The 21573-nt window shown below is 60.2% G+C and overlaps 1 protein-coding gene and 1 non-coding gene across 2 annotated transcripts; both read left to right on the forward strand.

Moving 5' to 3' along the window:
* Positions 1 to 3890: 3890 nt before the first annotated feature.
* Positions 3891 to 3962, forward strand: TRNAP-AGG (transfer RNA proline (anticodon AGG)). Its single transcript has one exon. It is a non-coding gene; the product is annotated as a tRNA-Pro (tRNA).
* Positions 3963 to 15372: 11410 nt separating this feature from the next.
* Positions 15373 to 20577, forward strand: OPN1SW (opsin 1, short wave sensitive). The gene is made up of 5 exons (XM_067534985.1): positions 15373 to 15718; positions 17433 to 17601; positions 18137 to 18302; positions 18940 to 19179; positions 20455 to 20577. Exons 1-5 carry the CDS (start codon positions 15373 to 15375, stop codon positions 20575 to 20577), a joined length of 1044 nt encoding a protein of 347 aa, XP_067391086.1.
* The last annotated feature ends 996 nt before the right edge of the window (positions 20578 to 21573 follow it).

Consider the following 21573-nt stretch of genomic DNA (forward strand, 5'->3'; position numbering starts at 1 on the left):
GAATGGGGCGAGTGGGGGCGGCGTGTCCCTGGAGCCGTGGCGGTGCTGGAAGCACAGGGCGTAAACCAGCAAAGGAAATAGGAATAAACAGCAGCAGTAACAGGCGGGGCTGTGCCCAGCCAGAGGAAGCGTCAGTGGCATCAGACGGCCATTTCCTTGGACTAAGCTCCCTGTGCTGCTGTGATGCCCAGGCTGCTCTCCCCTAGGGGTGGAGGCGAGAACATCAAGCTGTCCTGCGGGGACTCAAAAGCGTGAGAGCCAGCCTCGGAGCAGACTGGCAGGAACCGGCCACACACCCCAAATCAGCCGGGAGGTCTATCGCCAGCCAGTCATCAGGTGTAACCGCCTCAGCCTCTGTAACAGCCTCGGCCTGTCCCCGTGGGTACGGTGATCTATCTTCCCAGCCGGGCGAGCCTGCCTTTCTGAGAGACGGTCCCTTACGCCAAGAATCACAGCAATGGTCACTTTACTGCCAGTTCTGAAGGCCCAGTTGCTTACTCCAGGTCAGTTGCAACTTCGATCTCAGACCTGTGGCCAATCCTATAATAAACTAGCTAAAGATTTATAAATAAAGAGATCCAGACAGTCATTGATATGGAGAAAGCAGGGAAACACAGATACACAAATGAGTTTCAAAAAAGAAAGAGACGCTTCCCTCATACGCAAGCGCTGTACGTCCTTTAGGGCTAACCCAGGCTAAGCACTGGGGATCTTTGGCTTATGCTTAGTAATCCTTGCTCCCCCGAGTCCAAGCAGCAATGAGATCCAGTTCCTCCTTGCTATGGGGTTTTTGTTCCCTTCCCCCCTTCTGCTCTGAGGTGAGGTAAAGTCTAAACGCTCGACACATCCTGGTAACTCAGCACCTGCCTGATCACTATGAGCCAGCCTGATTTGCCAGCGTTCCCCTGTGGGCTGGGCACCGTGGCATGAACCGGCACCTGGCCTGCCAGCATCACACATCGCGGAGGAGCTGAAAAGTGGCCTCTTGGTCGGCGGAGGTGGGAGGAGCCGGGTTGGGGCTCCGGGCTCCTTCCCTGTAAAAGGGCAGAGCTCTTCGCAGCCTGTCTCCTGGGGGTGGTTTCTGAGTGGGGGAGCCTCTCGGGATCCCCTGCTCTGTCCCTGCTGGTGCTGGCCGCATGCTCCCTGGGGCTGCACCCCGCTGGAGCTGCGGGCCCAGCAGTGGGGCCGATGGTTTCATCTGGGGGGAGGGACAGTTTGCCCCAGGCCCCATATCGGCCCCAAGAAGTGCTGTGATCCCACAGACCAAAGCACTATGCCCAGAGCAGGGAGCTGGGCCCAGCCCCACGGGACACAGGAGCCACTGCTGTGGGGTGAGTGCTGGGCAGGCTTGTTCCCCAGCCCCCCATCCTGTACTCCCTCAGCGGTAATGTTTCCAGAAGGGTGGGGGAGATGCCATTTTATATTTTGCCCCAGGCCCCCCAAAACCTCTGAGCAGCCCTGAGTTCCCTTACTAGAGACCCAGGGGGATCCTGTCGCCATGTTCGGCAGACAGAGCTTTGCAATGCAAGCCTGTGTTGTTAGAGAATTAGAGGCAAACACTAATTGTATTTGCCTGTGTTTACTTGGATCTTGTTAGCTGTAACCATGTAACCAGATTAGCCGGTGGATGTTAATTCCCATCCCTCTCTTAGCTGCATTACATTTCGCTTGCAGATGGTTCGGTTAATCTGAAAATCAAAGCTGCAAGATATTGCAGGAAATGATCTGACTTGAATGGTCTGTGCCAGAATGGAACGCCTCGACCGTCTGAATGAATAATTGCCTTGTGTTAATGAACGGTTTACCTGTGTAGACCTAGCGAATAGGGATTGTCACTGCAAAGCAAGGGTGTGCAGTGCCTATTCTTCATTCAAGGAATGCCTGCTGTGTTAGGATGCTGTCGGGAGGCCTGTAAGTTTGGTCAGGGGACGCTCAAGACCGAGGTCTCCTGCTAATTCTCATGTGAGAAGTTAAACAAACTCTCTCTGTGGGTTGCTCATTGATTATAACCTAAGGAACCGATTCTGAAAGAACTTTTTGCAACTCACCATCTCTACTATGAGACTGACCTAAAAATGGTACTCAGGTCTGCAGGTGTCATCATCTTGTAACCCGTATTCCCTCCCTCTTTTCTTTTTTAATAAATCTTAGTTGAGTTAATAAGAATTGGCTGGAAGCCTGTATTGGGGTAAGATCTGAAATATTCATTGACCTGTGGCTAATGTGTCCCATCTCCTGGGACTGGTAGAACTTCATATAGGGTGAATAAGATTTTAAATAATCCTCACCTTATCTGACGCGGCCGTCTGGGTGGGAGCCCGGGCTGGATTGCTTTAAGGGAGCTGTGTTGATAACCAGTAAGGTAGTGGAGAAGCTGTTGTGTTGCTCGCTTGGTGAATCTAATTGTTAGAATAACCACCAGTTCTGGGGACCCTCTGCCCCATTCTTTGCCGTGTGCCCTGATTGAGTATCTCAGTGTGGCCCCCCCCCGGTGCCCACGATCTTAGAGGGGGATGCTAAAATCTCATTCCAAGCTAAGTTGCCGCTCAGGACTGAGCCCAGGGCCAGCCACCCCCTAAACCGGGCCCGCCAGGCCAACAAACCAGTGCAGGAAGGCAACATGGCCTGCCCGTCACAACACAGCTGTAAGGTCCCATTCTCTGGGGGCAAAGTGGGCTGCGGGGGGCAGTGTGACAGAGGCCAAATTAGAACTAAGGTCTGCTGAATCCACCAAGACAGCGGCACGCGCCTCCTTATGCCTATCCTGCTGCACCACTGTGCCTAAACAGCGCACTGCCTGATGGTGCCTTAGTCTGCCCTGCAGTACCGGGCATCGGGCATGCCTCCCAGACGTAGGCGCCGCAGATTCTAGTCCTGGCTCTGCCGCTTAGGCAAGTCTCTTCCTGCTCCTCTGCTGGGGTAAGGACGCGGGCCTAGGCGCAAAGGGCAGTGAGAGCGACAATGAAGTCCCCAGCGAGCAAGTGGGTGTCCTGACGCCAGGCTGAGAGGGGGAGCTGCCTGCCAGCGGTGCAGACCCACACAGCCCATCTCCCTCGCAGACCTGCGCCTCTCTGCAAGGGGGTCTTAGCCCTGAGCTCTGGCCAGGAACAGGGGTCGTGCCGGGCGGCTGCGGGAAAGTTCTCGGGACAGCAGGAGAAGTCGGAGTGACCCGACTGAACGCCGCCTCCATCCCCGGGGCAGCGCTGGTCTAAAAGTAACCTCCCAGTTTCCCCGGGGGGCCGTACAGCTGCTGCATGGGTGAGCAGAACCGGGCTGTGCTGCTGTGGGCGCCCAGCGCGATGGACAGGGGAGTGTGCACCCATTGCTGCTCAGTGCCAACCTCACAGGCTGCCAGACAGCAGGGAGCTGGGCCCCAGGCCTTTGGAAAGGCACCTTCCTCCCCCAGACGCAGATCTGGGCCAGCATGGCCTTCTCGCAGCCCTCCCGCTGGGACTAAAGACTGAACGCACAGGAAAACAGCGACATTCCCCTTCACATAAAAGGTCGCCCCAGCTGCCCCCCACAACTGACTGGCTCTGGTGGGGAGCCGGGGGTCCTGGAACCGGCCCGGTTTAGAGGCTGAAGATGGAGCCCTTCTTTGCAGTGACTCAGGGCCATAGCCTCACCATTTTGCCAGGGGGCTGAACCGGGGCTGTGCAAATCACGGCTACAACGGGGGTTTGCCATCGTGGCCCCTTCAGCAGGGGTGAAAATCCCAGCATAGGGCAGGCCATAAATTGTTATCACAAGGTTGTTGAGGGAGCCAGGGAAGGGCCTCTGGGGAACATCCAGCTGCCAGATGTGTGTGGGAAGTAATATGATGCCTTGTGAATGACAACACGGCCAAGGGCTCACCGCTAAAAACATCTGGAAGTCAAATTTTCTCAGCTGGCTCGTTGGTCTAGGGGTATGATTCTCGCTTAGGGTGCGAGAGGTCCGGGGTTCAAATCCCGGACGAGCCCATTTTTTTCCACCGGGTTCCCTGCACCATGATGGGCTGTGAGGTGGATGAACAAACTGACTGTCCCCTGATAAATCACGTCAGGAAAGTAAGTGAGACGTTTTCATCTAAAATCCCCCAATGACAGAAAAGTGATGAAGCTGCATTAAAATGCTTGGCTTTTGCATTGCAACCTGACCCCCTGCAGCTGTCTGCTAGCTGCCGGGGAGAATGGGTGCACCCCACGCTCGCTGGGTTCTGAGCTCCCTTGGCTGGCGGGAAAGGGGCTCCTAAAATGCAGCAATAAAAAAGCCAGGTCCACAACCGAATATTTGCCTCCCCCTGGTCAAACTTTCCACCCAGCGTGCAGCAAGCGCACGGGGAGAGCGCACTTGTTTCTAATCTAGCTAGCTGTCTCCAGCTAGTCTGCATGAGTTGCAGAGACATTTTGGCCCTGACGTTCCAGAAGCAGAGGCCACGAGCGTGTTGGGGCCCCCTTTGGGATCTTGTTTGCAGGGGCACAGGCCGGCACGCCAAAGGGAGCAAGGCGGCGTTTACATGGGGGGAAATGGAAAACCAGGGGGGGGGGGGGGGCACACCCGGGATTCAAACCTGGTCCCTCCCAAGACAACACTCACACATCTAGACCAAGACGCTAGGCAGGAAGATGGGGTGAGGGGGGGTTTCTCTGACCGCCCCCCACACAGCACAGAGACAAATGCTACATTTTGAATGGGCTGAGTAGGAGGTTCCCGTGCATTGGTCTGAGACCTGGAACACAGGCAACTTCCTCACAGCCAGGGTGTGATTCATACTAAAACCTTCGGCCGCGTGGGGAGATGGAGGCTAACTGGCTATTTAAGGCAGCATTTCTTGGAACTCAGCGCCAGGCTAGATACACAGAGAATCCAGACCAGATACACCAGCGCCGGGCCAGCGCCGGGCCAGAGACACAGCGAATAATCTGAGCTTTCGGTTTCCAGCACTGCCAGTGTCTCTCCCCCCCCCCGAGTGGCCTCTGCCCAGCTGGCTTGTTGGTCTAGGGCTGTGATTCTTGCCCCATCTCTCGCTTCCTCCTGACCGGGATTTTCCAGGCTGCACAGTTCCCTGCCTAGACAGTAATCCCCCCAGCACGCCAGCCTACCCGAAAAGCCTGGTGTATTGCCCACAGTTGTGCACTACCGCCCAACTCCTTTGAAGCATCACTGTGCAAACAACACAAGAACCTACACGCGTGCTACAGAGCTGAGCCAAGATCACCTCCACCTTCACCCGGGCTCTGGGAGGTGTCAGGCCTCCAAAACCCCCAGCTGGGGCTTCCCTCCACCGGGTCGTGAGTTCAGAACTGCCTCAGAACCAGCACCCCCCCGCAGAGTTCAGTTTTCCCTTTAGGCAGCGGGGCCTGTGCTCTCAGCCTCATGCAGCAGGTTATCAGCAGACAATGGCTCTGTCCTCAGGGTGTAGCGTCAAAAGGCTGGGTTTTGCATAACCAGAGGTGGGGCATTTGCATTCACACCCCTCCGCGTTTACACACAGATATTCCCTAGGAAAACCACTTCACGCTTTTGGTTCCAGTCTCCTCTGGCACCTTGCTCCGAACCGCCCTTTGAGCCCCCAGGTCTCACCTCTCTCCCGTTGCCCCCTCTCCAGAGGCGACCTGCAGTCCTGGCCCCCCGTTAGACACACGCCCTTCGTTCAATACAACGGACCCCAAGGACCCAGACTTCATTGGATCTCCCGAGGATATTGCAGGATGTGTCACCGGGGGGGCATCTGCAAACCCCCCTCTGCAGGGAGGGGGCAGAGCGTGGTGTCTGCCAGGCACAGTGCCTTACAGCGACCCAGCCAGCGGGCTGCAGGTGTAAACGGAAGCTGCTCTCCCTGTTGCAGACAAGGATGGCCGTGCAATGCCACCCCGGTAAGAAGTGACTGACAGGTGCAGGGAGGGGCCACGTACCCCGGTCGGGGCGAACAGAGGCGAGACAGAAGCACACGCTGCCAGTCCCCAGCTAGCCTCAGTCGCTAGAGGAAGGTTGGGAAACTGAAGGCTCGATGTGAACTGGGCCATTCCCCGGTGGATGTGGCTGGGATGTGCTCAGGGTGACTCCACCTCACCGATGACCAGGCCACTGGCCCATTCACTTTGCAGCTGCTTGCCCTGCTCTCCCCGTCCGTCTGCCTTCTCCCGGCCGCTCAGAGGAGCGAATCCCCATTGGCCAGAACCTCCCCGAGCCCTGGAGCGTCTCCCTCTGCAGCTGGCCGGCGTGACGGGGTGGCGGTTTATGGTCGTAGCTACCACCCGTCTGCCAGCATGGCGATGATTCTGACAAGCGAAGCCATGCCGGGCACCGGTGGGAAGGTTATCGTTTGCTCAGATGATAATATTGTTTGTGGGTGTGTAACATCTGGGTGCTGTACGTGATGGAGGAATGCGCGCTCTGTATCCACACACTTGTGCTGTGCTACTGGCCCCCTCTTCCCCCCCCCCGGGCACAGCGCTGTCAGCCCTGATGACTCACCCAGGGCCATCCTCTTTCCAAAGAGCCCAGGGAGCGAAGCCAGGACAGCACCGTGAGTCATCAGGACATGTAGGGAGGACGTGCCTGTGGTCAGGGGGGCTGCAAGTGCCTTTCCCGGCCCATGTGCTGTGAGCTTGTGTCTGGAACAAGGCAGACCAGAGACTATAAAATGCAGCTGCACCATCCCCGTGTTGTCTTCATTCGTGCTTCCTACCTCAGGATCAACTCATCTACAGCTGAAGCTGTGAAAGAAGGTGTGATACGACCCGTGCCCAGGGCAGCCAACTGATAATGCCAAGGTCAGGGCAGGCTGCAGAAGGAGAGCAGATTCTCCCCACGCTGGTGGGTGACACTGAAGCCCGGCTTCCCAACCAGCCACGAACTGCTCCTGATTTCCCCACACTGGGTGTCAAGAAGCCAGTCCACAAATGCCCACAGCCCCCTTCACTGCATTTCAGCTCCAGGCTCCCAAATCAGCACCAGGTCCAGTAAACAGACCAGTTACTTAAACTCTCTGCTCTTTACTACAAAGGTTCCCTCTGACCCCAAAGGGTCAGCCACAGCACCAGAGCAATATAAGTTTGGATCTTACCTAAAATCCCACGCTGCCAGCCAATCCTGCAGTAACTAACACTAAAGGTTTATTGTAAAAAGAAAGAAATAAACCACGAGAGAAATGTTAAAGGGTTAAAGTAAATCACAGATATACAAATGATTAAAAGTCCATATACTTCAGGTTTCTGGAAGAAATGTGGATTTGCAGGCTTGTGTAGTTCTCTCTGGTTCACATCCAGTACCTGGATGGGTCTAGGTCCTTCGGTTCAGTTGCAAGATGGATTGTTCCAGAGATAGGTGTATGTCTGCAGACTGGACAGGAACAAAGACAAAATGGTTTCTCTGGCTTGATCTTATAAACCCCCTCCTCCGGCCATGTGGCCTGTGGGCAGTCACAAGACCCAAAATGGAGTCCATAGTCACATGGGCCAATCCTGGTGACTCCTCTGCTGTGCCTGGGTTCCATAGTCACATGGGACAGTCCTGATGCTTCATCAGGTAGGCTGCCTGCAATGGAGTCCAGAGTCACGTAAGCAGGTTCTGGTGACTCAGTGGTGATGCTGGCTTCTCCCTCAGGGCCCCGTGCACCTGGGAATGCCTTAATGGGCCATTACGCAGGCCATTGTTCTACAGCCTTCCTATCTGGGGTGTTGCCCAGGCAGCACAATTTGAAATACAGATATCTCAATTTCACATATCACACATGAACACAAGTAATATTATCTTACTTAGCACATTATAACCTTCCGAACAGTACCTGACATGGCATATCCCACATGGATTATTATGATTCTGCCATGCTGATGTCACCCAATATACTAAATGCCCCCCCACTCAAGCCAGCCCGCATGACAGAAGGACTGAGGCTCATCCAGGTACCGGATGTACGCCAGGGGACTGGACCAGCCTGCAAACTCCACAGTTCTGCTGATATCTGTGGATTTTACAGTCACTTGTATGTCTCTGATTGCTTGGACCATTTAACATTTCTCTTCTCCTTTGTTTCTTTTCTTTTATAATAAACCTTTAGTTTAGTTACTAGACTAAACTGGCAGCGTGGGATTTTGCGTAAGATCCAAACTTATATTGGGCTGGTGCTGTGGCTGACCCTTTGGGGTCAGGAGGAACCTTTTTGGTATAGGGCACAGAGTTTAAAGAACTGGTCTCTTTCCTGGACCCAGTGGCTGACTGGGAGCCAGAGGCTGAGATGCAGGAAAGGGGGCTGTGTAACGTTGTGTTTTTAGCTCCCTGCTAACCAGGGTGGGGGATCGGAGGCTCTGTCTGTAACTGGACAGGGAATCTGACTGCAGTGTCACCTACCCGCGCTGGGAGAAGCTGCTCTCCTGCTGCAGCCTGCCCTGACCGTGGCATTTTCAGGTGGGCTGCCCTAAGCAAGGTGCTTATCCCAAGAGGGTGCTGGGGGGAAATTCACATGGCTTGGTGCTCTCCGTTTCAGAGCGGCAGGAGCCCAGGGAGCAGCACAGATGGGCCCGGCCCTCTGCAGGGACCGTCAGCACCGGCTCTGTCTCCACTGCAGTGGGGAACAAGCCTCGTGGTGCGGGTAGACCGACCGAGCGAGGACGTTAACAATAGCCGCGTGGACGGCGCCACGCCCAAGCCCACCTGGCCTCCTGGCGCTGAGCTCCCAGGGCCAGCCGAGCGCAAGAGCCACACGCGTTCCCTGCCAGCACGAGGCCAGCGCCGGCTTTTCTCAGGTCTCTACTGAGGAATGAAGCAGCCTTGCTAAAGGGAGACACAAGCACCGTGCTCCTTAAGCGGAGAGGGAGCGCCTGGCAGCTGATCGGTTTTGCGGGGCCCCTGGTTTGCTTGACGTGGCATGGCATAGGGTCTAGTGGATATCGGGGGCTAAAGCCAAGCAAGCCCTGATTGTCCTGGTGTCTCCAGGAATTAAAGGTGACTCTTTAACATAAGAACGGCCAGACTGGGTCAGAGCAATGGTCCTGGTAGCCCAGTGTCCTGTCTTCTGACAGGGGCCAGCGCCAGGTGCTTCAGAGGGAATGAACAGAACAGGTCATCATCCAGTGACCCATCCCGTCACCCATTCCCAGCCTCTGGCAAACAGGAATCCCTGCCTATCCTGGCCAGTAGCCATTGATGGACCTATCCTCCGTGAACTTAACTAGTTCTTTTTTGAACCCTGTTATAGTCTCGGCCTTCACAACATCCCCTGGCAAGGAGTTCCACAGGTTAACTATGCACTGTGTGAAGAAATACTGCCTTTTGTCCATCTTAAACCCGCTGCCTATTCATTTCATTTAATTAAAGATGATGTCATGGGATGAAACCTCCAGGAACGCGTCCAATGCAGCTTGGCAATGCTATCCGCCCAGTAATGACACCTCCGGGACAACATCTGGCGGCCCCGCCCCAGCCGGGTTGGTGTTCCAAGGGGACTGATTCTTGCTTAGGGCGTGAGCAGACCCAGATTGAGATCCTGGTTGTCCCCCTTTCCTTTCCCCCTTTGCTTCATGGGGGTCAAGCTGCACTTAGCAGCTGCCAGACGTTTGATGGGCTTGGGGCAGAGGTTGGTGGGAGGAGGGACCAGGGCGTCAGAAGTACAGACGGACACAGGACAGGGGACGATGCAGCTGCCAGATACAGCCTGCAAAATAGCCGCTCTCGGATTGCAGCTGTCTGGCTCTCCCAGGAGTGACGGGCCAGCACTTGAAAGGCATGCTGGGGGCGGGGAAAGTGGCTTTGTGGGATGCCTTCGTAGGCCAGAGGGGCTACTCCTCTGTCTTGCCGTCCAGGCGCTGCATCAGCTGCGGATTTGCCAGAGGGGGCTGGTTTCCCCCCCAGATTTTGGCATGTCAGGAGCAGGGGGCGGGTTATTTTTTTAATCTAAAAGCCCCCAACCGCTGGCTGGGGTGGGGAAGCTGCAACAAAACCAACCAGGATCCCCCCGCCCCGGCCTGCAGAAAAGCCCTCTGGGCGCCCCGGAGACTGTGCGGTCTGCCAGGCGTTGTGCTAAAGGGGGTTGAAATCCGTCGTCCTGATCGGCCCCCGCTGGGGAGGAAGAGGGGGCTCAGCGGCACCCAGGGACAAGTCAGCCGGGGGGGGGGGGGAGAGGGTGCTTAGAGGCTGCACAGCCCAAGCAGGCTCGGCAGGGTGGGACAGAGCAGAGTGGCCCGGGAACGAGCCGGCCCAGGGCGTCCACCCGGAGAGGAGAACAGGCACAGGAGGCATCTGCTCTCCCTGGCCTGGGCAGGGGCTGTTCACACCGGGAGGGCAGCGAGGCCACGCCGGGGCTGGTGCCCCTCAGAGCCAAACAGGGGGACGACTGGCTGAGGACGTGTCTACACAGGGAAAGGAACCAGACTCGCCGCCTCGCCGCCGGAACGGCTGCAGCCTTTTCCACTCACACCCGGCTTTAATCCAAACCAAGGGCTGGGCCTCGCCCGCCCCTCGCAGGGGGGTCCGGCTTGGAATGAGGCCTGGGGGAGCGCTAGAGAGCAGGGCACCCGGGCCCCACCCAGCAGGGCGGGCAGTCGTCTACCTTCCCACTAGCCAGGCAGCTTCCCCGGGGCTGGGCCGGGCCAGGCCGGGGCGCCCTGGCTCGCACAGAGGAAGGCTAGAAAACGCCACTCTGCTTCACTCCCCTGCACCATCCACACAGCCCAGGACCCCCCCCCCGGTGCAGCCTTTGCCCTCCACTTGGGCGCGCGGGGCTGAGCCGGGAACTGGCTGCGCCTGGCCAGAGGATCAGGATTGACTGGGTTCCCCCTCCCCATGGTGACCCAGCCCCCTTCTCGCCCTGCAGCCCGATCCCGTGATCTCTGCACCACTGCCACGGGGCCCCAAGATCAGGGCTACGCCCCCCAGCTTTGGAAGGGTATCCAGGAGGAGCCCCCTCCGGTGGGCCAGACCCCCCCAGGGGTCGCACTCGTCTTCCAGCCCCAGCCAGGCAGCCTCTGCTGCCGGCCCCCCTGCTGCAACCCGGGAGCTGTGCTCCGCGAGCCCCACTGGGGACTGATGCTCCTCGCCCAGCGTTTGCCGTGACCCTCAGCCAGTGGCGTCACCACGGTCGCTAGCCAGCGGGCGCACAGCACAGCCCAGCCCAGCACGGGGGGTCGGGCTCTGCCTGTCCTCCTGGACAGAGCCCTGACTGTCCCACCATCTCCCCCCGGACCAGCCCTTTGTGCTCCCCCTGGGGTCTTTGCTCACCCCCCGGCTGAGAGGCGGGGAAACCCATCTCCCCCTGGGGCTCTGGTTGCCAGGTGCCGACGGCATCGACCTCTCAGATCCGCCGTTGATCTGGGGGTCGGCCTCGGCCAGTCGTTTTTAGTGCCCAGCCCAGCTCCAGCAGCTCAGCAACATTCGCACCCGTGCCCCTTCACCTGCCCTGAGAGCAAACGGTCCTCGCCTTACCCGCACCCCCGCACACACTGGGGAGTCGTGCACAATACAGGGGAAACCGAGGCACATAGCCGCTTAATACAAATATTACCGTACATTCCCACTGCGTCCCAGGGGCTCACTCCAGGCAAGAGTCCCCCGACGCGCTGCCTGAAAACCCTCCTCGTGCGCCTTCCATTGGCCCCAGCTGGGAACTGCTTAGTTGTCTAGGGGTCAGCGCTGCTGCTGCCCCAGGGATCTCGCCAGGCCTGTGCAGCGAGCCCGTTGAGATGGACGAGGGACGGCCACGCCAGCTGGCACCCAACGCCGCCACCTCAGCGGCTGCTGCAAACGGATGGGAACGTCACAGCCAGGAGCGAGCGCCAGCACCTCTGGGCTCTGGGGGTGGTGTACTCCTGCCCGGTAACGGGGCAGCAATGCACCCCTTGGGCTCCTGGCTGTCCCTCCCCCAGCTTCGTAACGGGCTCCTGTGACAGACCAGGGCACAAGCCAGACTAACGAGTAGCGGTGACACGCTGCCTGGGATGCCTTTTACACTGCTTTGCTGCGGTGGTCCCCGATCCTGGCCTGCGCCCAAACAGCTTCCCGCGTGCAAGTCACTCCCAGCTACGTCTGCGTGAGCCACAGCCAACCAGCCACACCAGCCTCAGCTACACCGCAGGGTAACCCCAACACGCCCCCAGGCCTCGGCTATCCCCCCAGAAATGAACGTCCTCTACGGCCCAGCCATTCCCGGTGCACTACAAATATCCTGCGTCTGTGATCCCTTTAAGACAAGAATAGCCTGGATTATTATTGTAAAGAGTTCACCAGCCACACAGTGGATTGGCTAAAACAATGAAAGCAGTGTATTAACTACAGAGCGAGAGGTTTTCAGCAAGTCAGGCAGAAAAGTCAGAAACGGTTTCAAGAAAAATAAAAGGTAAAAGGCTGACGGGTGCCTCACTTAACAAACTGCATTAGACTAAAGTGAAGTTGTCTCACCACGTGCTTTCAGCCATCTTACTGAGCAAACACACACGTCAGGCCCCCTCCTCTGGAGTCCAACAGCTGCTTCCTTTGTCTTTTCAGGTGCAGAGAATGCAATGGATGTGGGGGCAGAGCGGGGTGTCTGCCACTTCTTTTATAGTCCTGTCTCCCTTTGAGAAGCGTTTCCAGCTGGGAGGCTGGCGACAGGCAGTCTGTGGACGGGAACCCCATGCTGTTTCTTTGCAAAGATGTAGATTTTTCACCCCTTTCCTGCCAGAGAATGGCCACTTAGCAGGTAATGGTCCATCAGCCTTGTTTACACCTGGCTGGGGCATCAGCTTGTCTCCAAGGAAGTGGTTTGGCCTCTCCCCAGATTTCTCTGGAAAACGCTTTTAGTCACAATCTCCACTGACGTTTATAACTTCACCGGTAACACTGCCAGGTGCCTTTTGCCATGATGTTACTGATCAGCAAATTCTGAGTTTTTAAATGATGCCTCACACGACATGCCTAGTGCAAATGTTATTTCACTAGTGTGTAAGGTGTGAACACAGGAGTGTATTCTGGCACAGCTCCCCGTGCTCATCATGGTCCTACCGCAAATCTAGCAGTGTTCCTACAGGGAGATGCAAGCAACGGGCGCCTTAAGCAGACGGGGATCGGTTTTGTGGGGGTTCTGGTTTGCTTGAACTGGCCTGGCTCAGTGTCTAGTGGCTGTTATGTCTGAGCCCTCTACGGTGTGAATGGTAAGTGCTGTAAACTGCGGCCAGGAGGCAGGGAAAGAACCCAAAGGGAAGAGATGTTCAGCTGCTTGAACCTCAGACACCGCATGGAGGAAATAATTTGATCTTGTGGTTTCCAAAACTGCCACGGCCTCCTCCAAGGCAACATCTGGAAAGCACTAAGGCAACATCTGGAAAGCCCTTTCCTCAGCTGACTTGTTGGTCTATAGGCATGATCCTTGCTGAGGATACAACAGGTCCCGCATTCGAATCCTGAACAAGCCCACTTTTAAAAGCTGGGGGATCTGCCAGAACAAAATGATTTCCCCCCAAAAAAGAAGGAACTTCATTTTAGTGCCTAAAATGCACCGAAGAGGGGAAATGGCTCAGCTGGGTGGAGACAACTAACGTCCCCCCTCTGCAGACTTGCCTGACGTCCACTAGAGCCAAATGTTTTGGGTCACACCATCTAAGGGGCCTCCAGCTGCCAGCCCGACCTTAGCACAAAAGCCCAGGGCGGCCCTTGGAGTCCCAAAACGCCTCCTCCCAGCCCCCCGTGTTGCTCTGACCCCCCATGCCGCGGGTGGCTGGTGCCCGTCACCGGCTCTGCTGCAGTTCGGTTGCCAAAGACGAGCAGATCTCACGGGTGGGAATGTTTTCAGTCGACGCCGGTTAATGGGCAAAGGCGAGGTGACCCCCGGGTAAGCTTTGAGGTGGCCTTGGAAGCCACGTTTGGGCACTGGGGCGAGGAACCAGGTCTCCTAAGGGCCCAGGGCCCTACGTGCCCGGCTGTAACCGGCCCTGTGGCCTCATTGCACAAGCACAGGCCCAGCCTCGCCCAGCGGGCCCCGGCCTTCCTCACGCCATGAAGGGGGACGACATTCCTGCCGCCCGCCCCCGACTGTGCCAAGGAGCCCCCGAGGCAGCCCCTGGCTCTCTATTCTCCAGTGAGATGGGGGGAAAATGGGAACCCCACTGCCCGAGTTGGGAGTCTGGGGGGGCCGCGGCCTGGCGTCAGTCCGTGGGGAGAAGCTGCTGGGCAGAGGGACAGATACACGGCCCTTCTGTAACGCAGCTAGGGCTGGCCCATTTCCTTCCTCGGACACGGCGGGGACACCAGGAGAGTGCAGGGTGCTGGAGTGTGGGGGGCACCAGGAGGAGGGGTGCATGAGGGATGGGCTGCAGCCGCCCCTGGAGAGCGCTGGGGGAGGACGGGGGCTGCCTCTGTCCCGGGGCTGTTCTGTAACAGCCGCGCCCACCTGTGCTAACCTGAATATCCCCGCTGATGGCAGGGAGGGGGACAGAGTAGCACAATCCCTGCTGCCCGGGGCTGAGGCTAATCTGGGCCAGCTCATGTCCCACCGTGCTGGGCATGCCCCGGACTCCAGGTGTAAGGTGGATGCTCCGTCACCCCTCCTGCCGGCTGTGTCGAGAAGGCCCTCCCCAGCGGTGCCCAGGAGAGCCTCGGGTATCTCCCCTGTTAATTGCCCCCCCCACCCAGCATGGCCCTGGGGCATCAAACAGTCCCACCTCCCTCCCTGTGGGGTGAGACGAAGGAGGGGCAGCTGCCATCCTGCCTCCAAGATAATCCATGCCCCAATTCCCTCCCCTTCCTGCCCCCCAGGTCGGACACTGCAGGACAGAACCAGCCCCGCCTGAGCGGTAGGGAGCTTTTGGGAGGGGGGAGAAAAAAACTGTCTCTCCCCCGCCCCATTTCAGTCCCATGCGCAGTCACTGTGGCTGACCCTGCACGTGCCGAGCCGGAGGGAGCCGGGAAACACGGCGGCAAAGGGAAACGGAGGCTCTAAACCTCTCCCGCGGCGAGGCCCAGGCAGTGCCGCGGCCCCCGAGGGGGCAGGCCGGGAGCCCCCTTTCAAATCAAGGAGGGGACCGCTCTGGGGCACGGGGGCTGGACTCCCGGAGGGAAAGGAACCGCTCCTGACCCTGGGGCGGGAGTGAGGTGACAGCCACCCACTGGGGTGCCCCCCCATAGGCCCTGCCACCCAGCCCCACTGACGGGGAAGAGGCTGCCAGCCCTTTGGCCCCCCGAAATCCCCCACAATCGGCTCCCGGCTGCGCAGCCGACGAGCTTAGCCTGGCGGGGCTTACGGGACAGACGGCCAGGCTCGGCGAGACCCCCCCCTAATCCCAAACTTTGCCCATCGGAAGCTGAGGCTTAGTGCCTGATCCCCCCCATGAGCCCTTAAGTGGATTGCCCCCTCGGCGATGGTATATTAGAAGGGGGAGGGAGCCGGGGGGCAGGCTCCGTGCAGCGCTCCCCACCGCAAGCATGTCGGGGGAGGAAGACTTTTACCTCTTCGAGAACATCTCCTCGGTGGGGCCCTGGGACGGGCCCCAGTACCACATCGCCCCGCTCTGGACCTTCTACTTCCAGACGGCCTTCATGGGCATCGTCTTCGTCTCCGGCACCCCCCTCAACGCCGTCGTCCTCCTCGTCACGGCGAAGTACAAGAAGCTGCGGCAGCCGCTCAACTACATCCTGGTCAACATCTGCATGGGCGGCATGGTGGTCTGCATCTTCTCCATCTTCCCGGTCTTCGTGGCCAGCTCCCAGGGCTACTTCGTCTTCGGGAAGCATGCCTGCGCCTTAGAAGGCTTCACGGGCTCGGTCGGAGGTGAGCCGGACAGGCCAGGCCGGAGGGAGCCGAGGGGAGGCAGGCGGGGGGTCCCAGCAGCCGCGTGGGCTCGGGACGGGTGCCGGGGAGGTGGACGCGTGTGTCTGGGGACATGAGCCAGTCCCCGGCTGCTGCCAATTGGCATCTCTCTCGTAAAGCGGCGTCAAGCCGCCCCAGCTGACAATCCGCCCTTGTTTCGTAATTCCGCCCCGGCCTTGCTCACAAAGCGGCGCCGCGCCGCAGCCGAGGCTGCTCTGGGGCTGAGGCAGCACCGAGCGGGGGGCAGGAAGCAGCCGGCCAGCTCAGGGGAGAGACACATCTCAGGATCCCCCAGCCCAGGGCCGCTGAGCCCCGGTGCCCGGTTTTTAAAGGCCCCAGGCACACGTTTGCCGGTGCAAAACTTGTGCAGAACGGCCCCGTTGGCCCGACTGCTCTGGTGAAGCCGCCGTGCACACTGTGGCTCTAGGATGTCAGCGGCACCCGGGAGCACAAGCGGCTGTTTGCCGGAAGCTGGGGCTGGGCCACGTGAAATTGTCCTGTCTTGTTCATTCCCTCTCAGGCGTCTGGCACCAGCCGCTGTCGGCAGCCTGGGCGCTGGGCTAGACGGCCCCTGGCGCTGACGCAGCGTGGCTGTTCTGAGCACAGTTGGGCAGCTAATTACTTTGAACGATCAGGCGCTGGGAATTGGGAAAGGCTGGGAGAAAAGCTCCGGATTCCATCTGGAGGAGGCACCCTGTATTCCCAGGGAACCCCCCGGGAGGATAGGGTCAGGCTGGGGGTGGGGACCTTCTCCAGCCATCTGTTGCTGTCCTCTACTGCACTGTCTTACGACTCACCCCCAGAGCTCGCGCTCCGGTCCCTGGGGCCCGTCAGTGCCAGGCATCATAGTGGACAGGAGCTCTGGAGAGGAGATGGGCACATGGGAAGGTCATAGATTGGGAGCAGAAGCAGCGTCAGCCTGGCTCAACACCCAGCTCCCGCTGGAGCCACGGGGCGATTTGCCTCTGCCTTCACCGGGGGCTGGACGGACGCGGAGCCAGTCCCGGGGGGATCCCGTGCCTGCCGGCTGCAGCACTGGGAGAGGTGCCGCGCGAGGCTGAAGAAGGCCAAGGGATCGGGGTGACCGTGGTAGATCCAGATGGAGGAGCGGGGCCAGAGATTTTTTTTTTCCATGTTCATTCCCAAACTGGCCCCTGGAGTGAAAATGCTGCCGGCGCCGCTGGCCAATGCGGCTTCGCTTCAAAACCGAAGCCAGAGACTCTCCGGGCTCCAAAGCATTCCCAGGGCTGGTGAATTTTCCACACTCCGTGGGGACGCGGCGAAGGGGGCTGAACTGACTTTCCAGGCAGCCCCTTCCCTTCCCCAAATAAACTCAGCCAGTTTCCCAGAGCTGAGGCCCGAGGGGAGTTCTGATCCGCTGTTTGCCCGGGTAACCCTGCTTGCAATAAAGGCACATGGGGAACGGACTGTCCCTTGCGCCCCACTGCTTGCCGCCCCCCGCCCCCTCCGTCTGTGTCCGCAAGCATTTTTTTGGAGGGGAAACAGGAGAAACGTGGGGCAGAGGTTCAAAGGGCCAGCTCTACATCGGCTGAACTGCAACGCGAGTGGGGTGCATTTGGAGGTCCTGGAGGGGGGGGGGTTATCTGGGTGTAGGGCAGGGCGGGGGGGCTTCAGGACAATGCAGGGTGGGTTAATCTCCATGTGCCTTCCCCAGGCCTCGTCACCGGGTGGTCCCTGGCCTTCCTGGCCTTTGAACGTTACATCGTCATCTGCAAACCCTTCGGGAACTTCCGCTTCAATTCCAAACACGCCCTGATAGCGGTGGCGGCCACCTGGGTCATCAGCATTAGCGTCTCCATCCCGCCTTATTTCGGCTGGAGCAGGTAGGAGCGGGACCGGGGGCAGGGAGCCGGACCTCCGAGAGGGGAGAGCGAGCCCCCCCCCTTTCCACCCCAGTGCGCCAAGGGCTGGCCTCTTTCAAATCCCCTTGGTTCTTGCCCAGCCTCAGGGCACAGCCTGGCAAATGCCCCAGGAACGTGACCCCGCCAAGAGGGAGCAGATGGGGGGGGGGGTCCCCCCAGCCCGTAGCAGAGGGAACCCACTAGCCAACTCTGCTGGGAGCTTGTGACATGCAAAGTCCAGCGGGGACGCACCGCTTGCTCTGAAACTCCAGTCAATCTCGTCATGCCGATTCCTCTCTTGCTCGGACGGGCGTGCAGGAGCCAGGCTCACGCCGGGTCTGGGTGCAAGGAACCTTCTCCCATCTTTTCCCTGCCTTGGGCAATAGCTGTGCTCCCCGGGTTACGTTCCCCTGGGGAGCCAGAGACGCCGAATGGGGTGGGACGAGGTGGGCCCTGCCCATCTCTCCGGCTTTGGCCGAGCAGCCTCTGGGGACGTGCTGCGCCCTCCGCCTTGCAGGTTCATCCCCGAAGGCCTGCAATGCTCCTGCGGCCCGGACTGGTACACGGTGGGGACCAAGTACAAGAGCGAGTACTACACCTGGTTCCTCTTCATCTTCTGCTTTATCGTGCCCTTCTCGCTCATCTGCTTCTCCTACTCCCAGCTGCTGAATGCCCTCCGAGCCGTAAGTACCAGCTGCGGAGAGAGAGCGGACGCTGGAAGCCAGGCTGTGCCGCCCGGTGCCCCTGTCGGCTTGTGAGCGGCCCGGGCGGGGCGGGGGAGCTGGGAGGGGTGCGTGCGTGCCGGCTCTGATACCGTGCTGCTGGCTGGGCCCTGGTGTTCGAAAATGCGGCTCCTTGCAGGTGGCAAAGGGGAGCACGGACAAATGGACGGAAGGGCTCCCGGGCCATGGCTGCAGGGACCGGCCCGTGGGCTTGGGCTGTGACATACATCCAGGGCCTGCTGCCCCCCAGGGAGATCGGGGCATGCCAGGCCTCTCCTGGGTTGCGGGCGGCCTGGTCTCGAGGGCCCCGGCCTGAGGGAGGATGTGTCTCTGGTAACGAAATTCAGGGCAGACGGGGCGTTCCCGGCTGGGACTCACAGGGGAAGCCCCAGGACATGCGAGCGGAGGAGCTGGGGCCGGGTGAGCTGCAGGGTGGGGGAATCTGCTCGGCCCCCAGGGGATGGGCGAGAGTCCATCCGGTCTAACCCGGACTTGGCGGCCCTGCTGTCCAGTGCTGTCCCGGTGGAGAAGGGGGCAGGCGAAGGGGTGCCTGGGAGCCTGCCGTTCACGCCTGCGGGGGCTGGTGGGTTGCCCGCAGGTCGCAGCCCAGCAGCAAGAGTCGGCCACCACCCAGAAGGCGGAGCGGGAGGTGTCCCGCATGGTGGTGGTGATGGTGGGCTCCTTCTGCGCCTGCTACGTGCCCTACGCGGCCCTGGCCATGTACATGGTGAACAACCGCGACCACGGCCTGGACCTGCGCTTGGTCACCATCCCCGCCTTCTTCTCCAAGAGCTCCTGCGTCTACAACCCCATCATCTACTGCTTCATGAACAAACAGGTGAGGCGCCCGCGTGAGGCGCTCGGCCTTCGGACGGGCTGGCTGTGCCGCTCGCTGGGCGGCGCCGCTCGTGGGGGGGGGGCCCTCCACAGCCCTAGTCCTGCCCCAGCTCATGGGGGGTCACGAGGCCCAGGTGGAGAAGAGGGAAGCCAGTGGGGGGCCCCGGAGAGGTGCATGGCTCCTACCCTGGCGGTCACAAGATTAACCCTAGGCCCTCGGAGCGTAGAAGCCGGGCAACGGGGCTGTGCTGACGCCAAGGCTGAGTTCCCAGGAAAAGACCCAGGGTGCGAGGGCGCAGAGGCCATGGCCAGCTCTGTACCAGGGAGGGGAGCAGAGGGTCCGCACCTAGCAGACAGGGGTTCAGGCCAGACGGGCCCGTTAGATTATCTAGTGTGACCATCACCAGCCCCCAGACGCCCTTCGTGAACCGGGGGGGGGACCAAGGCCTGGTCTACACGACAAAGTGAGCTCGGGGCTGTGAAAAACGCCTGGCGCTGGGCGATGTAAGTAAGCCAACGCCAGCCCCAGCGTGGCCAACGCCAGCCCCAGCGTGGCCATTCTGCCGTCGACCCAGCTGCCACCTCTCGGCGCCAGGGGAGGGAGTCGACTCCCGCCCTGGAAGAACCCCTCCTGTCGCTGCCGTGTCCACGCTCCCGCGCTGCCGCTGTGCCGGGGGTGGGGAGCGTTTCTCGGGGAGACGTATCCACCCCCCCCCCCACCAAGGTCCCTGCCGGTCTGGGAGGGGAATTCCTTTCCCCACCTCCCGACCCTGCAGGTCGGCTGGAGGCAGAGGATGAGCCAGACCCACCAGGCGGGCATCGAGAAGCGGGCTCCTGGCACCGCCTCGCAGCGCCGGCCTAGCCCGCCTGGTCCGCTGCCAGCCAGGGAAAGGCTCCCCCCGGCGCCCATGAGTGTGGGTCACTGTCTTGTGGCAGGCCGCGAGCCAAGCCCAGAGGGCTAGTGGTGGCCACCTGGCCTGGAGGGAGCCCAGCAGTGACCTGTCACCCCAGCCCCCCACCACGGATGCTCCAACCCACCTTCAGAAGCACGTCCTGGACAAAACAGTGTCCCTGTGCGGCGTGACCTCGCGTGCATGGTGCAGGCTAAGTCCCGCCCCGGGGAGGATGGCCCTTTTTTGGAGCAGGCCTGCTGGGGGGGGGCCGGACGGAAGCATCCCGTGGGCAGATTACGGTCCGTGGGGTGCCGGCTGGACCCCCCTGGCCGGTCTAATGGCACGGCGCGGGGTGGGTGGCGGGCCGCTCTCTCCCCGTACAGTTCCGCGCCTGCATCCTGGAGACGGTGTGCGGGAAAACCATCACGGACGAGTCTGACGTGTCCAGCTCTGCCCAGAAAACCGAGGTGTCGTCCGTCTCCTCCAGCCAGGTCAGCCCCAGCTAAGGAGGCTGCGGCAGCTCATGGAGCCACGGGACCTTCCTGGGACGCCCCCCCACCCGGCCCGGGGGGAGCAGGCGCCTGGCTCCAGCGAGGGCTCTGAGAGGAAGCCCCGAGGTGCCACGGCCCAGCCCCGGGGCTGCTTCTCCGCCACACTGCGCTGTAAATTTAAATCGTCCGGACGGCCCGCGGCTCCCCGGCCCCCGCGGGGAGGATGGGGTCGCACCGGCTGGAAAAGGCAAGTCCACGCTGCCCCCGGGAGCACCACGCAGCTCCACTGACCCACCAGCGCCGCTGCCACCCAGGCTGAATCTGCCCCTGGCACCAGCCGCACCAGGGCAGGCTAGCTTTGCCTTCCCCCCGCTTCCCCCCGTCGGGTCGGGTCTGCTGACCAGCCATCGTCGCTTCTTCGTCCGCACACGGCCCGTGACTGCCGGCCCAAAGGAGACAGCCCCGGCTGGGAACCCACACACGGTGCTGGGGGGGAAGAGGGTAGAGATGCAGCGTGTGGTCAGTGGTTGGACTGGGGGAGGGGAGAGCTTCTCATCAGGACTCCTGGGTTCTAGTCCCAGCTCTGCAAGGTGAGTGGGGTCTGCTAGAGGAGTGGGGTCTGCCGGGAGCCAGGACTCCTGGGTTCTCTCCCCGGCTCTGCCACTGACTGACGGTGAAAGCTTCCCTCAGCCGAGAACTGGAGCTAATAGCACTGACCTCCTCCCCCGGGTGAGGCCAGACCCGTGGCTGTCAGGTGCTTTGAGATCCCGCGCCGGGCGGTGCCAGGGCTGGGCCGCGCTTGCTGAGGGCAGCTCGCTCGGCAGGCAGCTGAGAGAGCCCCTGGCAGGGGCAGAGTTTGCTGGGGGATTTGCTGCTCCCCCTCAGGAGCTCAGCCAGTGATCCTGGGGCTGGCAACGCGCTAGGACCCACTGCACCAGCGTTAGTCACCCTCCCGCTGGGGACCAGAGAAAGGGGGGGCTGGGAGCAAGCTCCAGAGAACACCGAGTCCAG

The sequence above is a fragment of the Emydura macquarii genome, unplaced genomic scaffold (assembly GCF_026122565.2).
Source record: "Emydura macquarii macquarii isolate MOO-44397 ecotype Brisbane River unplaced genomic scaffold, CSIRO-AGI_Emac_v2 contig_3470, whole genome shotgun sequence".
Lineage (NCBI taxonomy): Eukaryota > Metazoa > Chordata > Testudines > Chelidae > Emydura > Emydura macquarii.

Bases quoted from the DNA above. Each gene is read 5' to 3' on its own strand.
- OPN1SW (XM_067534985.1), top strand. From the start codon at position 15,373: ATGTCGGGGGAGGAAGACTTTTACCTCTTCGAGAACATCTCCTCGGTG. The intron at 17,602-18,136 runs GTAGGAGCGGGA...TCCGCCTTGCAG, and splicing joins CCTTATTTCGGCTGGAGCAG to GTTCATCCCCGAAGGCCTGC. The intron at 19,180-20,454 runs GTGAGGCGCCCG...CTCCCCGTACAG, and splicing joins ACTGCTTCATGAACAAACAG to TTCCGCGCCTGCATCCTGGA.